Source organism: Pithys albifrons, chromosome 10, assembly GCF_047495875.1.
Source record: "Pithys albifrons albifrons isolate INPA30051 chromosome 10, PitAlb_v1, whole genome shotgun sequence".
Lineage (NCBI taxonomy): Eukaryota > Metazoa > Chordata > Aves > Passeriformes > Thamnophilidae > Pithys > Pithys albifrons.
The window spans coordinates 6,458,161-6,478,748 of record NC_092467.1 but is presented as its reverse complement, the minus strand read 5'-3'; the positions used below and the strand labels follow the sequence as shown (position 1 = coordinate 6,478,748).

Below are 20,588 nucleotides of genomic sequence, written 5' to 3'. Positions count from 1 at the left end.
AGCAACGAGGCTGGAGAAGGGACTGGAGCACAAGTGCTGTGGGGAGAGGCTGAGGGAGCTGGGGGTGTTTAGCCTGGAGAAGAGGAGGCTCAGAGGTGACCTCAGCACTGTCTGGAACTCCCTGAAGGGAAGTTCTGGCCAGATGGGGGTTGGTCTCTTCTCCCACGCACTCAGCAATAGGACAAGGGGGCACGATGGGCTCAAGCTCTGCCAGGGGAAATTGAAGTTGGAGATCAGAAAGAAATTCTTTGCAGAGAGAGTGCTCAGGCATTGGAATGGGCTGCCCAGAGAGGGGGTGGATTCCCCATCCCTGGAGGTTTTTCAACTGAGATTGGCCGTGGCACTGAGTGCCATGATCTGGTAAAGGGACTGGAGTTGGACCAAGGGTTGGACTTGATGATCTCGGAGGTCTTTTCCAACCCAATTGATTCTGTGATTTGCTCTGGTCAAGGCAAAACCATCCCCAACCCACACACTGAGATATGTTGCATCTATTTTACAAGATGGACAGAGACCACCTTTGTCCTTCTTTAATCATTCTTTAGATGCTGAACATGGCCACCAAATACTGATGGTATGCAGAGCAAAGCACTTCCTGATGACTACCTCCTAAAGCTAAACCAGCTCCACAACTCTCCAAACAAACTCCAAGGACACAAAATCAGGTGCTGCCACATTTCAGTGTGTCACAGCGAGGCACAGTGTCAACAGAATGTCCAGTGGCACAAGAGGAGAGTCTTTCTTTGCCCACAGTCAGGATTTTCAGAGCCTGCAGGGGCCCTCCCACGTTGTCTGTCCTACCTGGCGAGCTTGCCCTCCCGGTAGGTCCTGCCCCAGGGGTGCCTGTGTTTCTGCAGAGGCCACACGTCCGGCAGCCACAGCGTCACCGAGCCCTCCATGATGTCCCCGTCCGCGCAGGCCGGCTCTGTCTCCCGACAGTAGTAGCACTTCCCGTAGAAGCAAGTGTTATTGCCTTGAAAACAAGAATAAAGAGGTGTCAAACCAGCAGAACTTCATCCAAGGAATCCAACTGAAATTCAGCAGCGTGTTGTTGCAGCAGGGCCTTCCCTGCAACAGGATTTCACGGCACTTGAGGACTTCACAGACTATTCTGAGTTGGGAGGGACCCACAAGGATCATCGAGTCCAACTCCTAAGTCAAAGGCCAACACAGGGGATTGAACCCATGACCTTGGCATTATTACAGCCAAGTTTTAACCAACTGAGCTACTTGAGGACTTGACCAAGTGCTCCCTGTCTCTGAGAGGGAGAGGCTCACAAGAGGTTACACAGACATCTATTCACTCAAAGCAATTAAAGACTAATATTCAAAGGGCAGAGTAATTATATTTTCTAAAGGCTTTATCACACAGAGAGTTAATAGAACACTGCACTATCAACACGATTTTGTGATCCCTTCCTCATTTTTGGGACCCTGACTGTGCAACTTCAACACTGCTTGTTTCTCACATTTCCTACTTCATGTGTCAGATTCCTGACTTCTTTGGAGACAAGTTAAAAAGGACACAGCAGAAATCAAATGGATTTGGAGCCCTGAGATCTGCTACATATCTCAGCTACTTGAGCAGGGGAGACAGAAACAAGCTGTCATTCTTACATGATGTAGGAATGCAGATCTGTCAAAGCTCCATCAGTGTCTTCTGACAGGAGAGGAGCAACAGAACCCTGCAGCCTTTAGTCTGCTGATGTTGATGCATCCTGTAGCATCAGGTAATCTACACAGTCTGGATTAGTAGTTTTAGTTTAACCTTTTCTGTTTCCCCCTTCTAACCTGCCTTTGCTTGACTCTTGCCAAGTTAAATCCAGTTCCATGCTCACAGATGTTCTTCCAAAATATTCTTCAACTATGTCTCACTTTGTTGTGATTCCACTTAGTCTCCATCCTTTTTTCCTGTGGCTCTACATCCAATATCGTCCCCTAACCAGGCTCACCTCATTGAAAGATTTGTTTTTCCCTTTCCACCCCTCAGCCCGCACTCCTTTGGAGTCCTGCATCCAGATTCAGCTCTTGTGCTTCCAATACCCCATCAGACAACTTGAAGATGTCAGAAATGATTACTAACAACACACAGCTTGCAGATCACATCCCTAATTTGTATGGAAAGCCCTGCAAGTCTCACTTCCCATCCAGAGCCTGCAGCAGGTCTAGCAAGAGACAGAACTCTTTGAAATTCCAGCTGCAACTCTATCAAACCTGCACTGAATAGGCATGAATTACCTTTTCTTCAAAACCTCAGAAACTTGGTCATATTTGGGCTGACAAGAGCTCACAACCTTTTTCCCAAATCCACCCATTTCTTTGATTCCAGCTCTGCACAACAGTGAATCCAAGGAATAGCAATGAAAATTTCTGCAGCCAACTTTTCAAGTCAGCATTTCTGCTAGAAAACAGCTTAGTTATCTTGGCTGAAATTCAGAAAAAGATAGTCTGCCTGAGGCAGGCACCCCATCTGAATGCAAGGAGAGTTTGGGAAGCTGCTCCCATCAGTAAGTGACACCTTGTAACTGGCAGAGGGAAACTGCCAGCAGTGCTTGTAATGGCAATGTGCACAGGCACACACACTACCAGCTGTAATGAACAATCATCCCTAGAGCCTTCTCATTACAAAACAAAACAAACAAAAAAAAGGAGTAATAATTGGATATTTTATGAAAGCCTGAAGGAGTTAAGGCTGCAGCATAAGTAATTTCTTGGTGCTTAATGACCACCTGGTAGGAGTTCACATTAGCAATTCCCATTAAGTGCCCTTCACAGCATTATTACGGTAAATAACACAGGGAAGTTCTGACACATTTGGTTCTAAATGCTCCACAGGCACAAACAACATCTAACAGCAACTGATGTGTCAGCTCTACAAATTATTCCAAATCACCGAGTGGTGATGTTAAATTCAATTTTATTTTTTTTCCTTTCAGGTCTAATCACAGACTTTTCCAGCCATCTCCGACTGCAAAGAGAAAATTTTTACTAAAAAAAAATGCCATCTGTAACAGAAGCATGAGGGAACACAGAGCAGTTACAGAGGGAAAACTACTTGGAGAAAACCAAGTCCTCCTCCCCCGCCAAACAGGGTTATACAAGATCTGCCTTGGCAGAGAAAGAGCCTTCCCAGCTTCCTGCACCAGAGTTAACTGTTCTGTGTCAGTTCCCACGGCTCTTTTTCCCCATTAAACATGTTTTCCTTTGCTGGGCTGCACAATCCATGGGACCTGGGGGGACTGAGTGACAGGAAGCTCAACAGGAGCCAACAGTGTGCCCAGGTGGCCAAGAAGGCCAAGGGGATCCTGGCCTGGATCAACAACAGCGTGGCCAGCAGGCCCAGGGCAGTGACCCTTCCCCTGGACTCTGCCTTGGGGAGGTCACACCTTGAGTGTTGTGTTCAGTTCTGGGCCCCTCAGTTCAGGAAAGAGACTGAGGGGCTGGAGCAGGGCCAGAGAAGAGCAACGAGGCTGGGGAAGGGACTGGAGCACAAGTGCTGTGGGAGCTGGGGATGTTTAGCCTGGAGAAGAGGAGGCTCAGAGGTGACCTCAGCACTGTCTAGAACTCCCTGAAGGGAAGTTCTGGCCAGGTGGGGGTTGGTCTCTTCTCCCAGGCACTCAGCAATAGGACAAGGGGGCACGATGGGCTCAAGCTCTGCCAGGGGAAATTGAAGTTGGAGAGCAGAAAAAACTTCTTTGCAGAGAGAGTGCTCAGGCATTGGAATGGGCTGCCCAGAGAGGGGGTGGATTCCCCATCCCTGGAGGTTTTTCAACTGAACTTGGCCGTGGCACTGAGTGCCATGATCTGGTAAAGGGACTGGAGTTGGACCCAGGGTTGGACTTGATGATCTCGGAGGTCTTTTCCAACCCAATATATTCTATGATTCTGTGATTATCATTCACTCACCCACAGTCATGAAGGTGCCCAGGAGCTGCTCTGTGGCCACGGGTTTGATCTCTGTGCGGAGGTTCACAAACCTGCCCACCACCAGCGGGGCTCGCCGGAAACCCAGAATTCTGGTTTGGGGTGGAAAAACATGACATGAGAACTTGCAACACAGGCAGGACCTCCAAATTGAAATAAAACAAAGCCACAGTCTCTGTCAGAGATGACTGAGACCACAGAATAAAGTTGGAGCCCTGCAGCAACATCCTGTCTTCTCCAAGCAAAGTAAGGAAACTAATTTTTCCTGAGTGCCTGGATGTTAAACTTCTTTTACAGGCCATCAGTGACACTCATTTATCAAAGCCTTTGCACCACAGCAACACAGGATGCTCCAACTCTCCAAACTCAGACCCCACACCAGAAGTATCCACCATGTGTCTCCTGCACAGGCTGAAGCAGTAAAACCACATGGTCCCTGGGCTGGTCACCTGGAAAGATCATTTATAATTTGTGGGAACCACTATCTATTAAAATGTTATGGTTAAGCCCAATTCAATTACACTTGAAAGCAACCAATCAGGGAGTTGTTTTCTTTGGCATGAAGAGGCAGAAGGGAAGAGAGAATGGTAGAAGAAAAGTGAATTGCCTGAGAAATGCCTGGAAAAACAGAGGTGGGAAAAGCAATCACAACACTTGCAGTTACAAGATCCACGTTCCACTCCCACGTCTGCCACAGCCTTTGCTCTGGTTATTTGTAATGGAATGGCCAAATAACTCGGGTTATTTGTAATGGAATTTTAAAAGTGCTTAAAGGACTACAAAGACCAGTATAGATTTTAAGTCTCTTCACCTCCAAAGTCCCAACACAATTTTCCTGTACTGAGGAGACTGAGACTATGGTCATTTACTCCAGATGAAACTGTATCTCTAACAGTATTTCATAACTATCAACATTCAGTGTTTGGCATTTTCTGTCCCATTCTTTGTATATCCTGTACTTTTTTTTTCCTCCTGTAATTGTACCTCCAGCTCAGGTCCACAAAAATACTGAGGCCCCTTGAACACAGTTTATATATGAATAGCTGGTTTCCTCTAGGATGCATTGATTAGTATTTAGTCTAGACAAGAGTCCTCACTTCTCAGTGTACTGGACATGAATTTAGCACACACATTTAGTTTTCCAGACTCTTCCATAGCATTTGGATAATCTCATTCTTCCCTATAACAGTAACTGTAGTGGTTTTACTGCTCATTCTCCTTTCCAAATTTTTCACAAAAATCTGAAATGTTAGAATCTTGGAAAGATCTTTGAAAAGAAGTTTCACAGAACAGCTGATTTTTACTTTTGCCTTCAATGTGTTAAGTTAGAAATAGCTCACATCTGAGGTGCACTCCTCAGGAACTCTGATGAAGCATTTCCCACAGAGAATAAAGCCAGGTAAAGGCAATAATTCCATACCTATCCAAGTGAAAGGCTGCCACTTCTGCATTGTGTCTGTCGTAGCCAGCGTAGGGTTCTCCTTCCACCACATAATCCCTGGCATATCTGTAATGGAAATAAGCCAGATAAAGTGATTCCATGCAGAGTTTCCATCCATTTTCCTGTTCAGAGGAACGATTTAATAACAGTGCTATGTTATAGAGTCTCTGGGTCACTTTCCAAAGGATTGCTAATGGGAGAGGGGAAAACCATCAATGAGATTGAGGTGTGCAGACTGTTGCAGTGGTACTCAAGGAGGAAAGGTCAGTGATGGACAGTGCTCTCCAGGGCCTGGGAAGCAGTGCCTACCCCAGCTAAGGAATTTTAATCACATTTAGGTCACATCTAAGAACAGAGAGCACAGACACAGCTACAGAGCAGGGCCCTATTTACACTGGAAAGCAGCAATTCCACAGACGATTTTGGGGTTAGAATGGATTGTACATTAACATGAAAATACAGTCTGATATTGTGGAAGAGATGGCAAATGCAATCTTACAGTAGATGGAAAATCAGAAAGTGTGAACCTGAGGATACTGGATAAAAAGAGAGCCTTTATTCTGGTGGAGAAAAGACATAATGAACAGTAAGAAATAGAAATTAGGCACTCATTACAACAACAATGGTGTGTTTTGGTGAAGTGGAAGGCTTTTTGCTTGCTTTTTCATCTTTTAATAGATGTTACTGAGTGAAGGCAAACACCAATTCCTGAGTTTCCTCACATTTGAATGAGCCCTAGGTACTGCTTTAGCACTCTGCTTCAGGTGAGTGAGAACTATCACAATACTGAGCAAATGGGTGAGATGCAAGTAATTTTCAAATAAAACAAGCCCAAATTAGGTTACCTAGTTTCTCATTTCCATCACATTGTGTAAACTGGATTATTTCCAACAGACTTTGGGTGTTCAAGCAGTAGCAAAAACAGTGTAGGAGAAGCCACAGAGCTCTACTTGGATGTTCAAGCCCTGCTCAGGGAAGATGTGGCTGAGAAAATAGTCCATTTCCTCACTCTGAGCAAAGGTTTCAGCTCCTCTGCAGGGCAGCTCAAAAGAGAATTCACCAGGGCAGGATGGCAGGGAGTTTGTGGGAGGACAATCTGACAGATTCCTGCCAAACTGGAGCTTACCCCAAATGAGCATCTTATTTCACATACACCACCAGATGTGATGGTAGCAACTCTCAATCATTAGTAAGTTAGGCTTTGAAAGGAGACAGCTGACCCTCAGAACACATCCTGGAGGGCAGGTCTTGGGCATGCACCTACAGCAGGCCTTTGGAAACACAAGCACTTTTTGAAAGCTGCAGAGTTAACATTTTTAGTAAACCCCAACCAAACCTGTTGTTTCAATGCACAGTAGGCAACTAGTCCTTCTACATTGAAAGTAACAAGGAAAGTCAGTCTTCCCCAACCACTAAGTTTCCCCAGAACTCTTTTTAGCAGTAACTCTGGCAGAGCTTTCATGTTCAAAGCCAGTTAAATAAGACTCTTACAGGGGCAGAGAAGGACTCTGCCACAAGCCTGGCTATTCAGCAGTCACAAACAAACATGGGTCTACCAGTATGGCCAGGGCCATTCTGTCCAGTGTTCCCACAGCATTCCCAGCTGCCTGTGTCCTTGATGGAGCAGTCACGGGCACAGACATGGCATGATGGGAATGTGATTTAATGCTTGGTGAAATACTTTGCAGCTCTCACCCACACAGAAAGCAGTATGGAAACGCTGTGCCGTGTTGGTTCATTCATTGGACACAGTCTCTGTCACCACCAAGACTCTGTGTGCAAGGCTGACACTGCTGGGACACAGCCTGGGCCCACAGGGAAGCTCCAGCCAGAGCAGGAATTGGCTACACAGAAACCAAACTGTGAACTCAAAAAGCAGGGCAGACTTGTTTTCTCGTTCTCTAATTAGAAAATCCTACTAAGGTTTGGGTTGGAAGGGACCAGACCTTAAAGATCATCTCATTCCAATCCCCTGCCATGGGCAGGGATACCTTCCACTAGACCAAGTTGCTCAGACCCCCCTTCAACCTGGCATTGGATGCTTCCAGGGACGGGGCAGCCACAACTTCCCTGGGCAACCTGTGCCAGGGCCTCACCTCCCTCACAGGGAAGAATTCCTACCCAATATTCCATCTAACCCTGCCCTTTCTCAGTGGGAAGCCATTCCCCCCCCTTGTCCTAGCACTCTATACCCTGGTCACAAGTCCCTCTCCAGCTCTCTTGTAGCCCATTAGGAGCTGGAAGGGGCTCTAAGACCTCCCTAGAGCCTTTTCTTCTCCAGGATGAACATCCCCAACTCTCCCAGCCTGTCTCCAAAGCAGAGCACATCCAAGCACTCGGAGCACATCCAAGGCCTCCTCTGAACTCACTCATTGTAAGAGGACAGAAAACCTTAATGCTTGCTCAACCCAAAATCCTTTGGGGAGAGATATCCTCACTCTGTGATGATAACACTTCCCCTTTACAGTGCACTCCCCTCAAACACACCTGCCTTCCCCCTGTGGATCACTGTAAACAGAGGCCATCCCAAGGAAGTATCACTACCCACCCACTGCTCCTTCAGGACTCACCACTGGCAGACAGGAAACTCTGACCTACCCAGGGCATTTTCACAGGAAACTCTGACCTACCCAGGGCACTTTGTCAGCTTTCAAACAGCCACACCACACACCCAGATCTAGTTTCAAGACCACTGTCAACTTGAATTCCTCACCTGTTCCTGAACTGCACTCTCCTTAGATTAGGCAAGGCTTGTCTCCACGCTGCCACAACCTGCACCTCCACAGTCAGCAATACATGGCTCAGAAACACCAGATGTAACCAACACTCCCTCGAGACTGAACACAGTGATTATTCTTTTAACCAAAAGACAGGTTGTTTCGAGCATCAAGACTGTACAGCCTGAGAGAGAGCTGGCACAGCAACACAGTGTTACCAGAGCACCAGCACGGCTCCATCCTGTCTGTCTCACAAGTAACAGGATGGCCTTTTCATTTACAGGAGAACTTGCAACTTAAATGTTGATGTGACAACATGGAGAAAGAAAATACAGATATCTAACTACAGCAGTTATTAGTGCAGTCACTGAAGGCAAGGGGCAGTCCCGTGGTGTAAAGAAGAGCACTCTGGACTTTGAATCCCAAGGATCTGAGTTTGAGTCTCAGTGGGGACCGTCCCCTGGCAGTTCAATGCCTCCCTGCCATCCCATCCTGTCAGATCTCGGATGCTCAGCAGGGTCAGCCCCGGTCAGTACCGAGGGCTGTGACAGTCCCAAGGACTTCCCTGTCACTGTCCAAGCTCGCTCGGCCATGGCAGATGGACCTTAGGACTAAAACGGTGGGGCCAGTTCTGTGCACACTGAGCCTCACCTAAAAAATCCACTGTGCAGGCTCGAAAGGCACATGGGGAGAGCCCTTCCCAAATCTTCGTTCGTGAAGTCTGGCCACACACACACTGAAGGCAATACTCACCTCTTGGGTTTGAAGACAACCTTCTGTCCTCCTTCAAGTATGAGCAAAGCTTTCAGCTGGGTCCCTTTGTATCCCACATCAGCCTTGATGATCTTCTTCGTGGTCATGGCGTGCATGACGGCGCCCAGCTCGGGGGTCTCCTCGGGGTACACCTCTCGGGGCACCACCCACTGCGCCGCGATCTCCCAGGGGGACTGCAGCGTGTGCTCCAGCCGCGGGTCCAGCTCCACGCGCAGGCTCGCCAGCATGCGCTGGAAGGCGCGCTGGTCCTCCCGGTTGGCAGCCGAGGTGTCCAGGTTGTCAAGCAGGAAAACCTTGGTGAAAATGAAGATGACGAGGAGGATGGCCAACAGCACAACCCGCTGCTTCAGCTTCATGGTGCCCTTCCACCCTTCTCCCCTGACCCTCGCTTCCAAGAGTCACAGGAAGTCTGTTGGAGATCAGGGTGAGGAAGGGGATGTCAGTTAATGGATTTCATTCCTAACTTGCATCGTGAAAGACGTCTTGCCACTGAAGCATCTCCTGGTACCCCTAAAAATAAACAAAAACCAAAAACTTACAATCACAGAATCACAGACTATTCTGAGTTGGAAGGGACCCATAAGTGTAGGGGTGACAGTGAGTGCATCCCTTAAGGAAAGCTGTTTGGAGTGCACCTTTAAGAGAAGAGAGTTACCCGTGGTGTGTGTGTGGTCTTGTGACCAATGAGAGGCTTTGGTGTATGTGAGGGGAATTGGTTAACCAATAACGTCATGACATGTTGGATGTGAAAGGATATAAAAGGTGTGGATGCTACTGAGTGAGATTAGAACCACTAGATCTAGAACTATTTACTGCTACTACTACGAACTGTCTGTGAAACTATCTTGAATAAACTCTTGTAAGCCTTCTGATGCCTGCTGTGTCTGAGCTCTTCTGACCATCATTCACACTGCCCCCTACTTGGGATAAGGGGACCCCAATAAAGGGGGACCCCAGACGTACAGACAGACCCCTATAATTGGTGACCCCTATACACAAGGATCGTTGAGTCCAACTCTTAAGTCAATGGCCCACACAAGGGATTGAACCCATGACCTTGGCTATCCTATTCCCACCAAACTGGGAATCAAATTTATGCTCAGAACATAAACCTGCATTTACAGACACTTGTATCCTTAAGACCAAACATTTCTAATAAAACACATGGGATTTGCTGCCTTCCTGCAGCCTTTCCATGACCTGCAGGGAAGCAGAAATGGCTGGATAGCATCTCTGTGCAGCTGAAATCATGGAAGCTACAACTACCATGGGCAAGATTTTGCAGAGAGCTGTAGTTAAAGGTGATGACTCCAATTTCACATACACCATTCTGCTGGTACGAGATCCCATGGCCACTGGTCACCAAAATATCTGTCCCTCCAGAAAAGCTCTCAGGTAGATGTTAAGACAGCTGACAACCAGTGAGAACAGCTGCACAGCCTACTTTCCTGAAGGTACATAAGGGCAGAATAGATTTAATTGTTTATTGCCTTTCATTTGCTGTCACTATAATTTACTCAGCTTTATTTCCATTCTTTATAAAAGAAAAAAAAAGAGGTGGGGCGGGGGATGACATCTTCACTTCCTTGTGGTTGACTAAGTACCCTCTGCAGTCAACTGTAAAACCAATAACCACAGAAAATATACAAATGGTCTGCAATCACAGTGCCAAATAACAAGAAGAAAATCCCAAACCACTAATACTGCCAGTTCCCAGCAACCTCACCTGCAGCAGTTAAAGCCACATGTGTGTTTCTATATTTACAGTGGGCTGCAAGACATGTCTCACCCCTCAGCAGGCCTGGCCCAGGGCAGGGGTAGCAAATAAGGACCACAGAACACACCACCAACTGTATCTCAATTCTGAGCACAGAAACCACCTTTCCTAATACAGCTGAATGCAGTCAGAACCCAAAGGGACAGGGACAGTCAGGCACATCTCTGAGGAGCACTGGGAGCCAGCAGGGATTTCCCTTTGCACCAGTCATGCTAACTGTGCAAACCCCTGAGCTGGGCAGGGCTGGCACAAGAAAACCTTCTGATGAGATTTAACAATAAGAGTATAGATCAGCCACTGTTAACCACGGCCCTGGAAAAACGAGCTGCACAGGCTGAGAATGTACCAGCAGCAACCACGGGCCAGCCAGGCTGTGCCTGGCAAGGCACACACAGGGCACAGTCATTGTCCCAGAGGGCCATCAGTGCAGGATCACGTCTGGCACAGGCTAAGGGTGTTTGTATAAAAGGACTGCAAACCCACAGATGACTCCACAGCACCTTAAACAAATTTACATTACAGGTCTGTAGCAGCCCCACCCAGCTCTGTGGCTCTCCCACCTCCCCATCTATCCGTGCCAGCTCTCATAAAACAACTGCAAGGAATGTGCAGGGAACTATGGCCCAGGCCAGTCCCACAAAGAATAAGCAGCTGAACTACTTCAAACAGCCACAAAAAGGGACAAGGAAATTCAAATTAACAAACTGCCAGGTGTTCCTGCTTTTAAAATCGCTTTTCTCTGCACAGTGACCAGGCTGAGCACTACCCAACTTAGAGGTGGCACTCTCTGACAAGGCAGAGCCAGGGCTTTTAGCCCAGTGCACCACCCAGATTGTTCTGCCATCATCATCCTGCCCCAGGTGACAACTCAGTTCAGTTTGGTATTTTCCAAGTTACACATTTTTCCTCTTAAACACTTTCTATAGAGCCTGTCCACTAGAGCAGGGAAGTCTCCTGATCATATAACCATGTTGAGTTGGGAGGGACTCACTTAGCCCAGAGAAGAGGAGGCTCAGACGTGACCTCAGCACTGTCTGGAACTGCCTGAAGGGAAGTTCTGGCCAGGTGGGGGTTGGTCTCTTCTCCCAGGCACTCAGCAATAGGACAAGGGGGCACGATGGGCTCAAGCTCTGCCAGGGGAAATTGAAGTTGGAGAGCAGAAAAAACTTCTTTGCAGAGAGAGTGCTCAGGCATTGGAATGGGCTGCCCAGAGAGGGGGTGGATTCCCCATCCCTGAAGGTTTTTCAACTGAGCTTGGCCGTGGCCCTGAGTGCCATGATCTGGTAAAGGGACTGGAGTTGGACCAAGGGTTGGACTTGATGATCTCGGAGGTCTTTTCCAACCCAACTGATTCTGTGATTATCAAGTCCAACTCCTGATCCTGCACAGGACAACCCAATAATGAGGTAAAACAGACAGGTGAACATGTGGTTTAATGCTGATAGTGACCACTCACTCCAGTACAGAGACCCCAGAAAGGGCAGAGGACAGGGTGAAAGAAGCCTCAGGGATGCTTCAAACTGGGACTGTAGGCCCCTCTGAAATGTGTAATACTGATTTTAATCTATTGGAAAGTGCTTGTGTTCATAGTGAAAGGCAAAAATGATGTGTTTATATGGAAATTAAAACATTATCTACTTCTGTTTTGGCTGTACTTCTGCAAACAGCCCAGCACCTGCATATTACCCACTGACAGCACGAGAAAGGGGAGCACAGACAAGGAAGATGCACCTGACCCCAAAGCCTCATCCCTGCAGATACAGACTCACCCAGGACACCCCTAAATAACATTATTGTTCTTAAACTGAAGCAGGAAAGCAAAGCAGATCTGGCTGTAACTGCACCCTCTCACTGTAACTGCATAATTCACTTCTTTAAAACTAGAAGTTCTGAATCAATTTGAACACTGCTGTTACCAAGATCCACTTCCATTCATTTTTAAAATCCATTAGAGTTTGTATGGAGTTAGGCAGAAGAACATGGTTCATTTCAGAGCAGTTACTCCTCCTTATGAGAGATGTACACACATATTTTCAGAAAGCCTCAGAGCCCAGTGCTGGCAAGCACAGGGCAGGAATGTTCCACACCTCTGGAGCTTGAGCTGGATACTCACTTTCCTGGGCTCATTTTCAGGAATGCTGAGTTTCTCCAGGGATATTCTCCTTGGGGAGGGGGAGAATATAACTACAGTCACTTAAATCAAAGGTCACTTACTTAGTTTATCTTTTGTGACAGCTTTGAAACTAATTCTGGCTGAAAACCTTCAAGGAGGTAAATAGATTTACAAAACAAATTAAATATTTAACTCTTTGCTGGTAAGTTGGGACTGATTTTTGCTGCCACCTGAGGACATGAGTCATGGGCTGCCTCCTCCAACAAACACCAAAACACCCCTGGGGTTGCCAAGCAATCCATTTCCCAGGTTACCTGCACTTTGCTCCTTTGGGTGCCAACTCACTGCTCCACAAGCCAAGGGAATCAAATTCTTTCCTGTACAAGTTTATCACAGCAAGAACTTGAGCTTTACTGTTTTAAACTGAAGATGGCAGGAGTGACAGTTTTGAGGCAGTGTCAGAAAATATTTGTGCAGTTTTGAAAGGAAGTAATTTGAAAGGGACAAGTTTTTTGAAAAGACTTGGATTGGAAAAGAAGATTATGAGAGTTCCAGAAGTCTAAAGCTGGTCCTGGAATAAGGACAGAGATGGGAAAGTGGTCACAGAAACAAATGAAATAATAACAACTCCCCCAAAATTTTAAAAAGGAAAACAAAAAAGGGTAAGCTGTGAGTGGAACTGTGTGGAATGAAGGGACTCGGACAATGGCAAATGTAAACCCAGGGATGATGTCAGGAGACCCAAAGAGGAAACAGTTCCACCAACTGGCAGGGGTGAGAGGATAAGGGGTCTTCAAACCTGACAAAAGGTGACCAAGGGATGGAGAAGACACTTATTTCCATGTTGGATCATGGGAATATGGGATGCACAAAGGGACAGTAGATGCTCTTTGAACCTGAAGGCATCAAAGGAGATAAAACCCAAACAGTTTTCAGAAGTCAAGTACAATTCAAGTGTCCAACCAGAGCTAACACAATACAGTGGCAGAATAATCCCTGCATACCTTCCAGAACACACATTCCCTCCTGCTCCTGGGATCAGCCACTAATGTCTTACCAAGGTCAGGTAACCCTGAAAGTGGTTTTTTTTGACCTTTTCTTTTTTTCCTGAGCTTCTGCTTAGCATTATCTCAAGCTGCCACCACTAAACAGAAGACATAATTCAATGGGGTTTGTTGCCCTAACACCCAAACTCCATCTCCACATTCGAGAAGTACAGAAATCTCACTTCCCTCTCTACCATTTCACCACACTCCTGGATCAAGGGGGAAACAAAACCAGTCAGAAATAAACAAAACCAGCCAGAAATAAACAACCCTGCCAACTTTTTAATGCTGTGATGAATGGGCAGGTTTGCATAAGAAATGCTTCTTGTTATTTCATTACTTCTTCGGGCTATTTCCCAATCAATTTTTTCTCTCATTACAAGCAGGTCTGTATTGTCAGCAAGTGATGAGTCTTCCAGCTCAAAACTGAAATAACAGTATCCCTTCAGTATCACAGAGGGGTCACACAAACACTTGAACCAAAGCACATCTACTGGCATTAAATACCAACATCACCCCACCTGAATCCCAGTTCAAAAAACAGCACACACAAAACTTGCCTCTTAAAACAAATCACAGCTACTACAAGTGAGCCCACAAAGTTAGCAGAGAAATCTCACAGAACATTTTTTATTGGAGACACAAGATCAATGCCATGCCACACATCACAATCTTATTTTTATATCTCAAAGCCAGAAAGCTGCTATCTCAAAAATTGCATGTACAATTTGCAAGGATTTTGTTATGCTCCAGATGACAAATCAAGTCTGAGGGCAGGCAAAGATTTAGTTTGGCAGCATGAGGACACAAAAAATCACTGTTCAGACAGACACTGATCTGAAACAGATATGGTGAAGTACACTCTAATTCCTGTTTAATGCTTTTTTTTTCTTATCTACACTATACCTTTTGGGCTTGCTTATCAAAAGGCCTTTAAAAGTTCTCCTGGAAAATGCCCTGAAGGAACAACACACACAATAGTGACATTTTCCACTTCCCAAAACGTACCTCAGCCTCACCACATCAATCTTCCTTCCCATCCTCCCCTCCCTGGCCAGCTCCTCGCTGGCTCACACCTCCCCTCTCTGTGCAAGCCTTGTTATTCCAGTTCCCACAGCCCTTTCCCTGGATTTCTCAGACTCATTCTGTCACTTCCACTCTCCGTGTGCTGCCTGCCTTGTGTACGAGTTTAGTCATCCAGCGCTCAAGGCTTCCCACGTATTTACTTGTCTGCCATTTCTCCTCCTCTCTTCCTGTTAATCCCTCGTTTATCTACAGGCAGAATCTCTGTGACAGTCTCTGCTCAAACTTTCCGCAGGCACAGCTACACCCCCGGCTGAGAGATACAACACAGACAAATCGGAAAGCCCACAGGCATGTTAACCCCTGCGTATCTCTGCCTGCAGCTGGAACAACCAGCAGCTGCCCGACCCATCTCACAACGTTTTGGACAGAAATAAAATCATTTTGTCCATCTCTCTGCCCACCTTGTTGTATCCTTCAGTAACTTCAGAAGCCAGTACCTGCCTTTCTGCCAAATATCAGAGGAATATTTCCATGAGCTTTACAAAAAACACAGGCCAGAGTGAGGACAGAAGTCTGGAGAAACCAAGGCCAACTGGGTAAATAAATATCCTTAATCTTTCCCAGCTGCTGGTCACTCAGCAAACAGAACACCTGACTCATCTGGCTGCACAAACCAGGCCGGGGCAGACTGGGATATGGGCAGCACCTGGATCGGGGCAGCACCTGGATCGGGGCAGCACCTGGATCGGGGCAGCACCTGGATACGGGCAGCACCTGGATATGGGCAGCTCTGGGGAGGGAGAAGCTCCCAGGGCACAGAGGCTGGTGGGGAGGATGTGGCAAACAGCTTCTCAGGAAACCAGGCTGCATTAATTCTCCTTGCAGAACCACTTTCCATCAAGCACAGTTTCCTATGGAAACAACGTTTATATAATCACAGTGTTCACTTGGATCCACTGGCTAATTCCAAACACATCTGAGAGGACAGGAGAAGTTTTGAAGATGGGGTTTGTGTGTTTACTGGGAGCTGGGGAACACTGCAGGAAGGGCTCTGGCAGTGGCTCAACAGTTGCCTGTTCCCCTTGGCCATCTGGGCAACCAGTGTGCACAGAGCTGGAATGGGCAGGAGCTGGGAATGCCAGGCAGGGAGGGAGGGATTGGAAGCACTGAAAAGTGGAATGGCACAAGACATAGGCACGAGGCAAGGGTACTGATACAGAGGGTGCTGGGACCTGGTCAGAAAACAGCCCCAACAACTCTCCCTTTATCCCCAGCCCAGCTGCTGACATTCCACCCAACCACGGCAGGTCAGTGAAGCGAGCTGGAAATCATGGAATCATAGAATGGATTGGGTTGGAAAAGCCCTCCAAGATCATCAAGTCCAACCCTTGGTCCAACTCCAGTCCCTTTACCAGATCATGGCACTCAGTGCCACGGCCAAGCTCAGCTGAAAAACCTCCAGGGATGGGGAATCCACCCCCTCTCTGGGCAGCCCATTCCAATGCCTGAGCACTCTCTCTGCAAAGAAGTTTTTTCTGCTCTCCAACTTCAATTTCCCCTGGCAGAGCTTGAGCCCATTGTGCCCCCTTGTCCTATTGCTGAGTGCCTGGGAGAAGAGACCAACCCCCACCTGGCTGGAACTTCCCTTAGGGAGCCTTGTTCCACTTGGAAAAGAAGCCAAAGCAGTGAAAAAATTCTGCAGTTTTCCTTCTGGACTTGACATTCTTATGTTGATTCAGCTCCTACATAATATGGGCACCCAAAATTCACCCAGGGTCTGTGTTCCCATGGGACATCCAGCAGCAATGAGTCTGTCCCTGGTGCAGGATAATGCCAATGCCCCTCCCCACTCCCGAGGAGAGGCAGCGAACCAGAGGACACATTGTGGTGTCAGCACAGACAACTCTGTGCAAGGAAACAAAATCCACCTCCCTCGCCCTCCTGAGACTTTGTACTGCCAACGAAGGCAAATCCTGTGGCAACTATGTAGGTCAGACTTAAAGACACGAGGGGGGCACAGAGTCATTTTCAAATAAAACCAAGACACAGCATTAATGCCTGTTCTGCTGTGAGTACCAGGTGGGATCTGCTCACAGCGATTTCACTGCCAGATGGAATCTACACTGCACAGTTTGCTCTTAGGGCACCACGGACGTGCAGGACCAGGGCCCCAGTGGGCACAAACCAAACAGCTGCAGTGCCTGTGCACATCTGCATCCAGAAAGGACCCAAAGACAGAATGCCCTTTAAAAAAAGCTTAAACCCACGGCTCTGACAACCACAGTCAGCATTTCCATGAACAACACACATCTTATTTTTCACCCTGGGACAATGACCTTTGCCAAGCAGTGAGTGGCACTCGGGGTGAGCCCACAGTGCAGGGGAGATACTCAGAGAGGCTTCCCAGCCATGCAGAGCTCTGTCCCCGGTTCAAGGGTCCAGAGAAGAGCAGCGAGGCTGGAGAAGGGACTGGAGCACAAGTGCTGTGGGGAGAGGCTGAGGGAGCTGGGGGTGTTTAGCCTGGAGAAGAGGAGGCTCAGAGGTGACCTCGGCACTGTCTGGAACTGCCTGAAGGGAAGTTCTGGCCAGGTGGGGGTTGGTCTCTTCTCCCAGGCACTCAGCAATAGGACAAGGGGGCACGATGGGCTCAAGCTCTGCCAGGGGAAATTGAAGTTGGAGAGCAGAAAAAATCCTTTGCAGAGAGAGTGCTCAGGCATTGGAATGGGCTGCCCAGAGAGGGGGTGGATTCCCCATCCCCGGAGGTTTTTCAGCTGAGCTTGGCCGTGGCCCTGAGTGCCATGATCTGGTAAAGGGACTGGAGTTGGACCAGGGGTTGGACTTGATGATCTCGGAGGTCTTTTCCAACCCAATCCATTCTATGATCCAGAAGAGGAACGAACTGCAGGATAAAAAATCCCATCTGCCAGAGCCACGTCCTGCAGCCCCCGCCGAGCTCTGGGGTGTCCGTGAGCCCAAGCTGTCAGACGGACACCGAGGCGCTGGAGGGACTCCAGGGAAGGGAATGGAGCTGGGAAGGGGCTGGAGCAGCAGGAGCGGCTGAGGGAGCTGGGGAGGCTCAGCCTGGAGAAAAGGAGGCTCAGAGGGGACCGTCTGCCTCTCCACAACTCCCTGACAGGAGGGGGAGCCGGGGGGTGGGGAAACAGGGACAGGACAAGAGGATGGTCTGGGAAGTCTTTTCCAAGCTCACCGACCCTGCGATTCCCGGGGCCGCCGGATCGCCCGTAGGGAACGCCGGACCGCCCGCAGGGGCCGGACGGCCCCTGCGGGCGGTCCGGCGTTCCCTGCGGGAGATCTGGCGACCTCCCCCTCCCTCCTTCACTGCCTCCTTCCCTGCCTGTCGGTGCCAGCCCATCCCCACCCGCCCCCGACCCTCCGGCCCGACCCGGCCCCGCCGCACTCACCGCGCCCGCCGCCCGCCCGCCATGGCCCTGCTGCCGCCACTGCCGCCGCCGGCCCCCACCAGCCCCGCGACATGGTACCGCCCAGCGCCCCGCGCCCTCCCCGCAGCCAATGAGCGCCCGCCCCGCCCGCCGCGCGCCGCCCGCCCGCCAATCAGCGCGGGCGCGGCGGGCCGCGCCAATGGGAGCGGCGATGGGGGGAAGAGGGGGCCGGTAGCGGCGTTAACCCCGCGGTGCCCGGTGTGGGGGAAACCAGCGGGAGTGACGCTTGTAATGAAAATTTTACCACATTTATATTGGAAATACTCGGATCTGGAGGCGCGGGAGCTGCCTGTGGCAACGGGTGCTGTAACGGGAGCTGCCTGTGGCAACGGGTGCTGTAACGACACCCACCACAGCCAGAGGAATTGGCGCGCCTGCATTTGGAATTGCGGCGTATGATGGAGAATTATAACAATCTTATACAGTATTTTTATACTCTCCTGCCCTATTAAACTACGTATTATGACTTAGAGGTGACCTCATCACTGTCTAGAATTGCCTGAAGGGAAGTTCTGGCCAGGTGGGGGTTGGTCTCTTCTCCCAGGCACTCAGCAATAGGACAAGGGGGCACGATGGGCTCAAGCTCTGCCAGGGGAAATTGAAGTTGGAGAGCAGCAAAAACTTCTTTGCAGAGAGAGGGCTCAGGCATTGGAATGGGCTGCCCAGAGAGGGGGTGGATTCCCCATCCCTGGAGGTTTTTCAGCTGAGCTTGGCCGTGGCACTGAGTGCCATGATCTGGTAAAGGGACTGGAGTTGGACCACGGGTTGGACTTGATGATCTCGGAGATCTTTTCCAACCCAATCCATTCTATGATTCTATGATATGCTGTCCTAAACAATACACCTCCTTTCAAAATTCTCCCATCTGGAAAATGGGTTGGCTGCTCTGCCCCTATAACATCAGAATTTGTGCTACTCATCTACAATACCAACTGATTTTTATCTATTCTCCATGTGCTATGGCAAGTAGTATATTAATTTCAATTTTCCCCACTGTGTTCACACCCCCCCTAAGGTGAAACTGCTTCAGAGCTGATGGAATTTCGTAGGCATCGATGAAGACTCTGGAGGTTTTTAAGGTGGGACTGGACATGGCACTGAGTGCCATGATCTGGTAATCAAAGTAGGGTTGGATTAAGGGTTGGACTTGATGATCTCAGAGGTCTCTTCCAACCCAACTGATTCTGTGATTCTGTGAAGTTGGGCAGGAGGTCACAGCAATGTGCTCACACCATCACCATAACCTGCACATCCCCTTCTTCCACAGCTCCAAACTATCCACAACCTTTTCCCCATTGTTCCTGCCCCACTTACTGTACCTCTTCCTAGAATCACAGAATCCATTAGGTTGGAAAAGACCTCTGAGACCACCGAGTCCACCATCCAACATCATCCTGGGCTATTTTGAGACAGCAACAAACACAGACTGGTGTGGCTGAGCTGGAAAATAAAGCTATTTCTTTCCAGGAATTTTCTCCTGCACTTCTCCATTTTTAAGACTCAGAATGAAAACTTTTAATGGTGCTTTTTAAAACCCCTTTGAAAAAAATAAAAGTCATACCTAGTTCTTTATGACTTCCCACTCTGAGACTCCGAGTGCTGTGAGCAAACATCTTCACAGCCATCCATCCACACACAGGATTCTGCTCTTGTGCAGTGTTATTGCTGGAGGGAAAGATGCTTAAATATATATATTAATAGCACAGTTTCATTGTTACAGACTGCACCTCTGCTAACTCCTCACTCCATTAAAGTTTTAAACCTAACTACAATTATGGTTTTCATTATTAATTAGCACGTTAATATTTAAGTGCCAAGGAATTGTCTACAGCTACAGAAGCATTAAGAGGTAGAAGTGGCCAAGTGCAGTGGGTTATGGACAAGCCATGGAGCTGGGGATGGCAGAGGGACCAGGGGCAGACATCACCCTCTCGAAGCTGACAGGCACAAGAACTCTGTTATCCATCCCTTGCCAAGGACACAGCAGAGTCCAGGGAGATCAGGAGAAGGCGCTGATGGGTCTGGGGCTGCCTATAAAAATCCGTAGGTCGTGGGAACAAGGGTTGTCTTGGCCACCCCAACCCCCTGCAGTGCTCCAGGCTGGGCACAGAGTGGCTGGAGAGCAGCCAGGCAGAGGGACCTGGGGGGACTGAGGGACAGGAAGCTCAACAGGAGCCAACAGTGTGCCCAGGTGGCCAAGAAGGCCAATGGGATCCTGGCCTGGATCCAAACTAGCGTGGCCAGCAGGCCCAGGGCAGTGACCCTTCCCCTGGACTCTGCCTTGGGGAGGCCACACCTTGAGTGTTGTG

At 48.6% G+C, this 20,588-nt stretch overlaps 1 protein-coding gene across 3 annotated transcripts in view; it reads right to left on the bottom strand.

Annotated features, from left to right (window-relative positions):
* Nucleotides 1-20,588, bottom strand: part of FAM20B (FAM20B glycosaminoglycan xylosylkinase) — a 38,554-nt gene that overhangs the window by 8,356 nt on the left and 9,610 nt on the right. The window contains exons 6-10 of one of the 3 annotated variants that reach the window (XM_071565206.1): nt 19,841-19,944; nt 8,836-9,366; nt 5,345-5,431; nt 3,907-4,016; nt 802-973 (exon numbers count right to left, since the gene is read on the bottom strand). In XM_071565206.1, coding sequence (XP_071421307.1) covers nt 802-973; nt 3,907-4,016; nt 5,345-5,431; nt 8,836-9,212 — 746 coding nt within the window. In that variant the 5' untranslated portion in view covers nt 9,213-9,366; nt 19,841-19,944. Of the gene's footprint in view, nt 1-801; nt 974-3,906; nt 4,017-5,344; nt 5,432-8,835; nt 9,367-18,030; nt 18,074-18,240; nt 18,303-19,840; nt 19,945-20,588 lie in introns of those variants that run through there. The other 2 variants (XM_071565205.1, XM_071565207.1) reach the window with 2 other exon arrangements.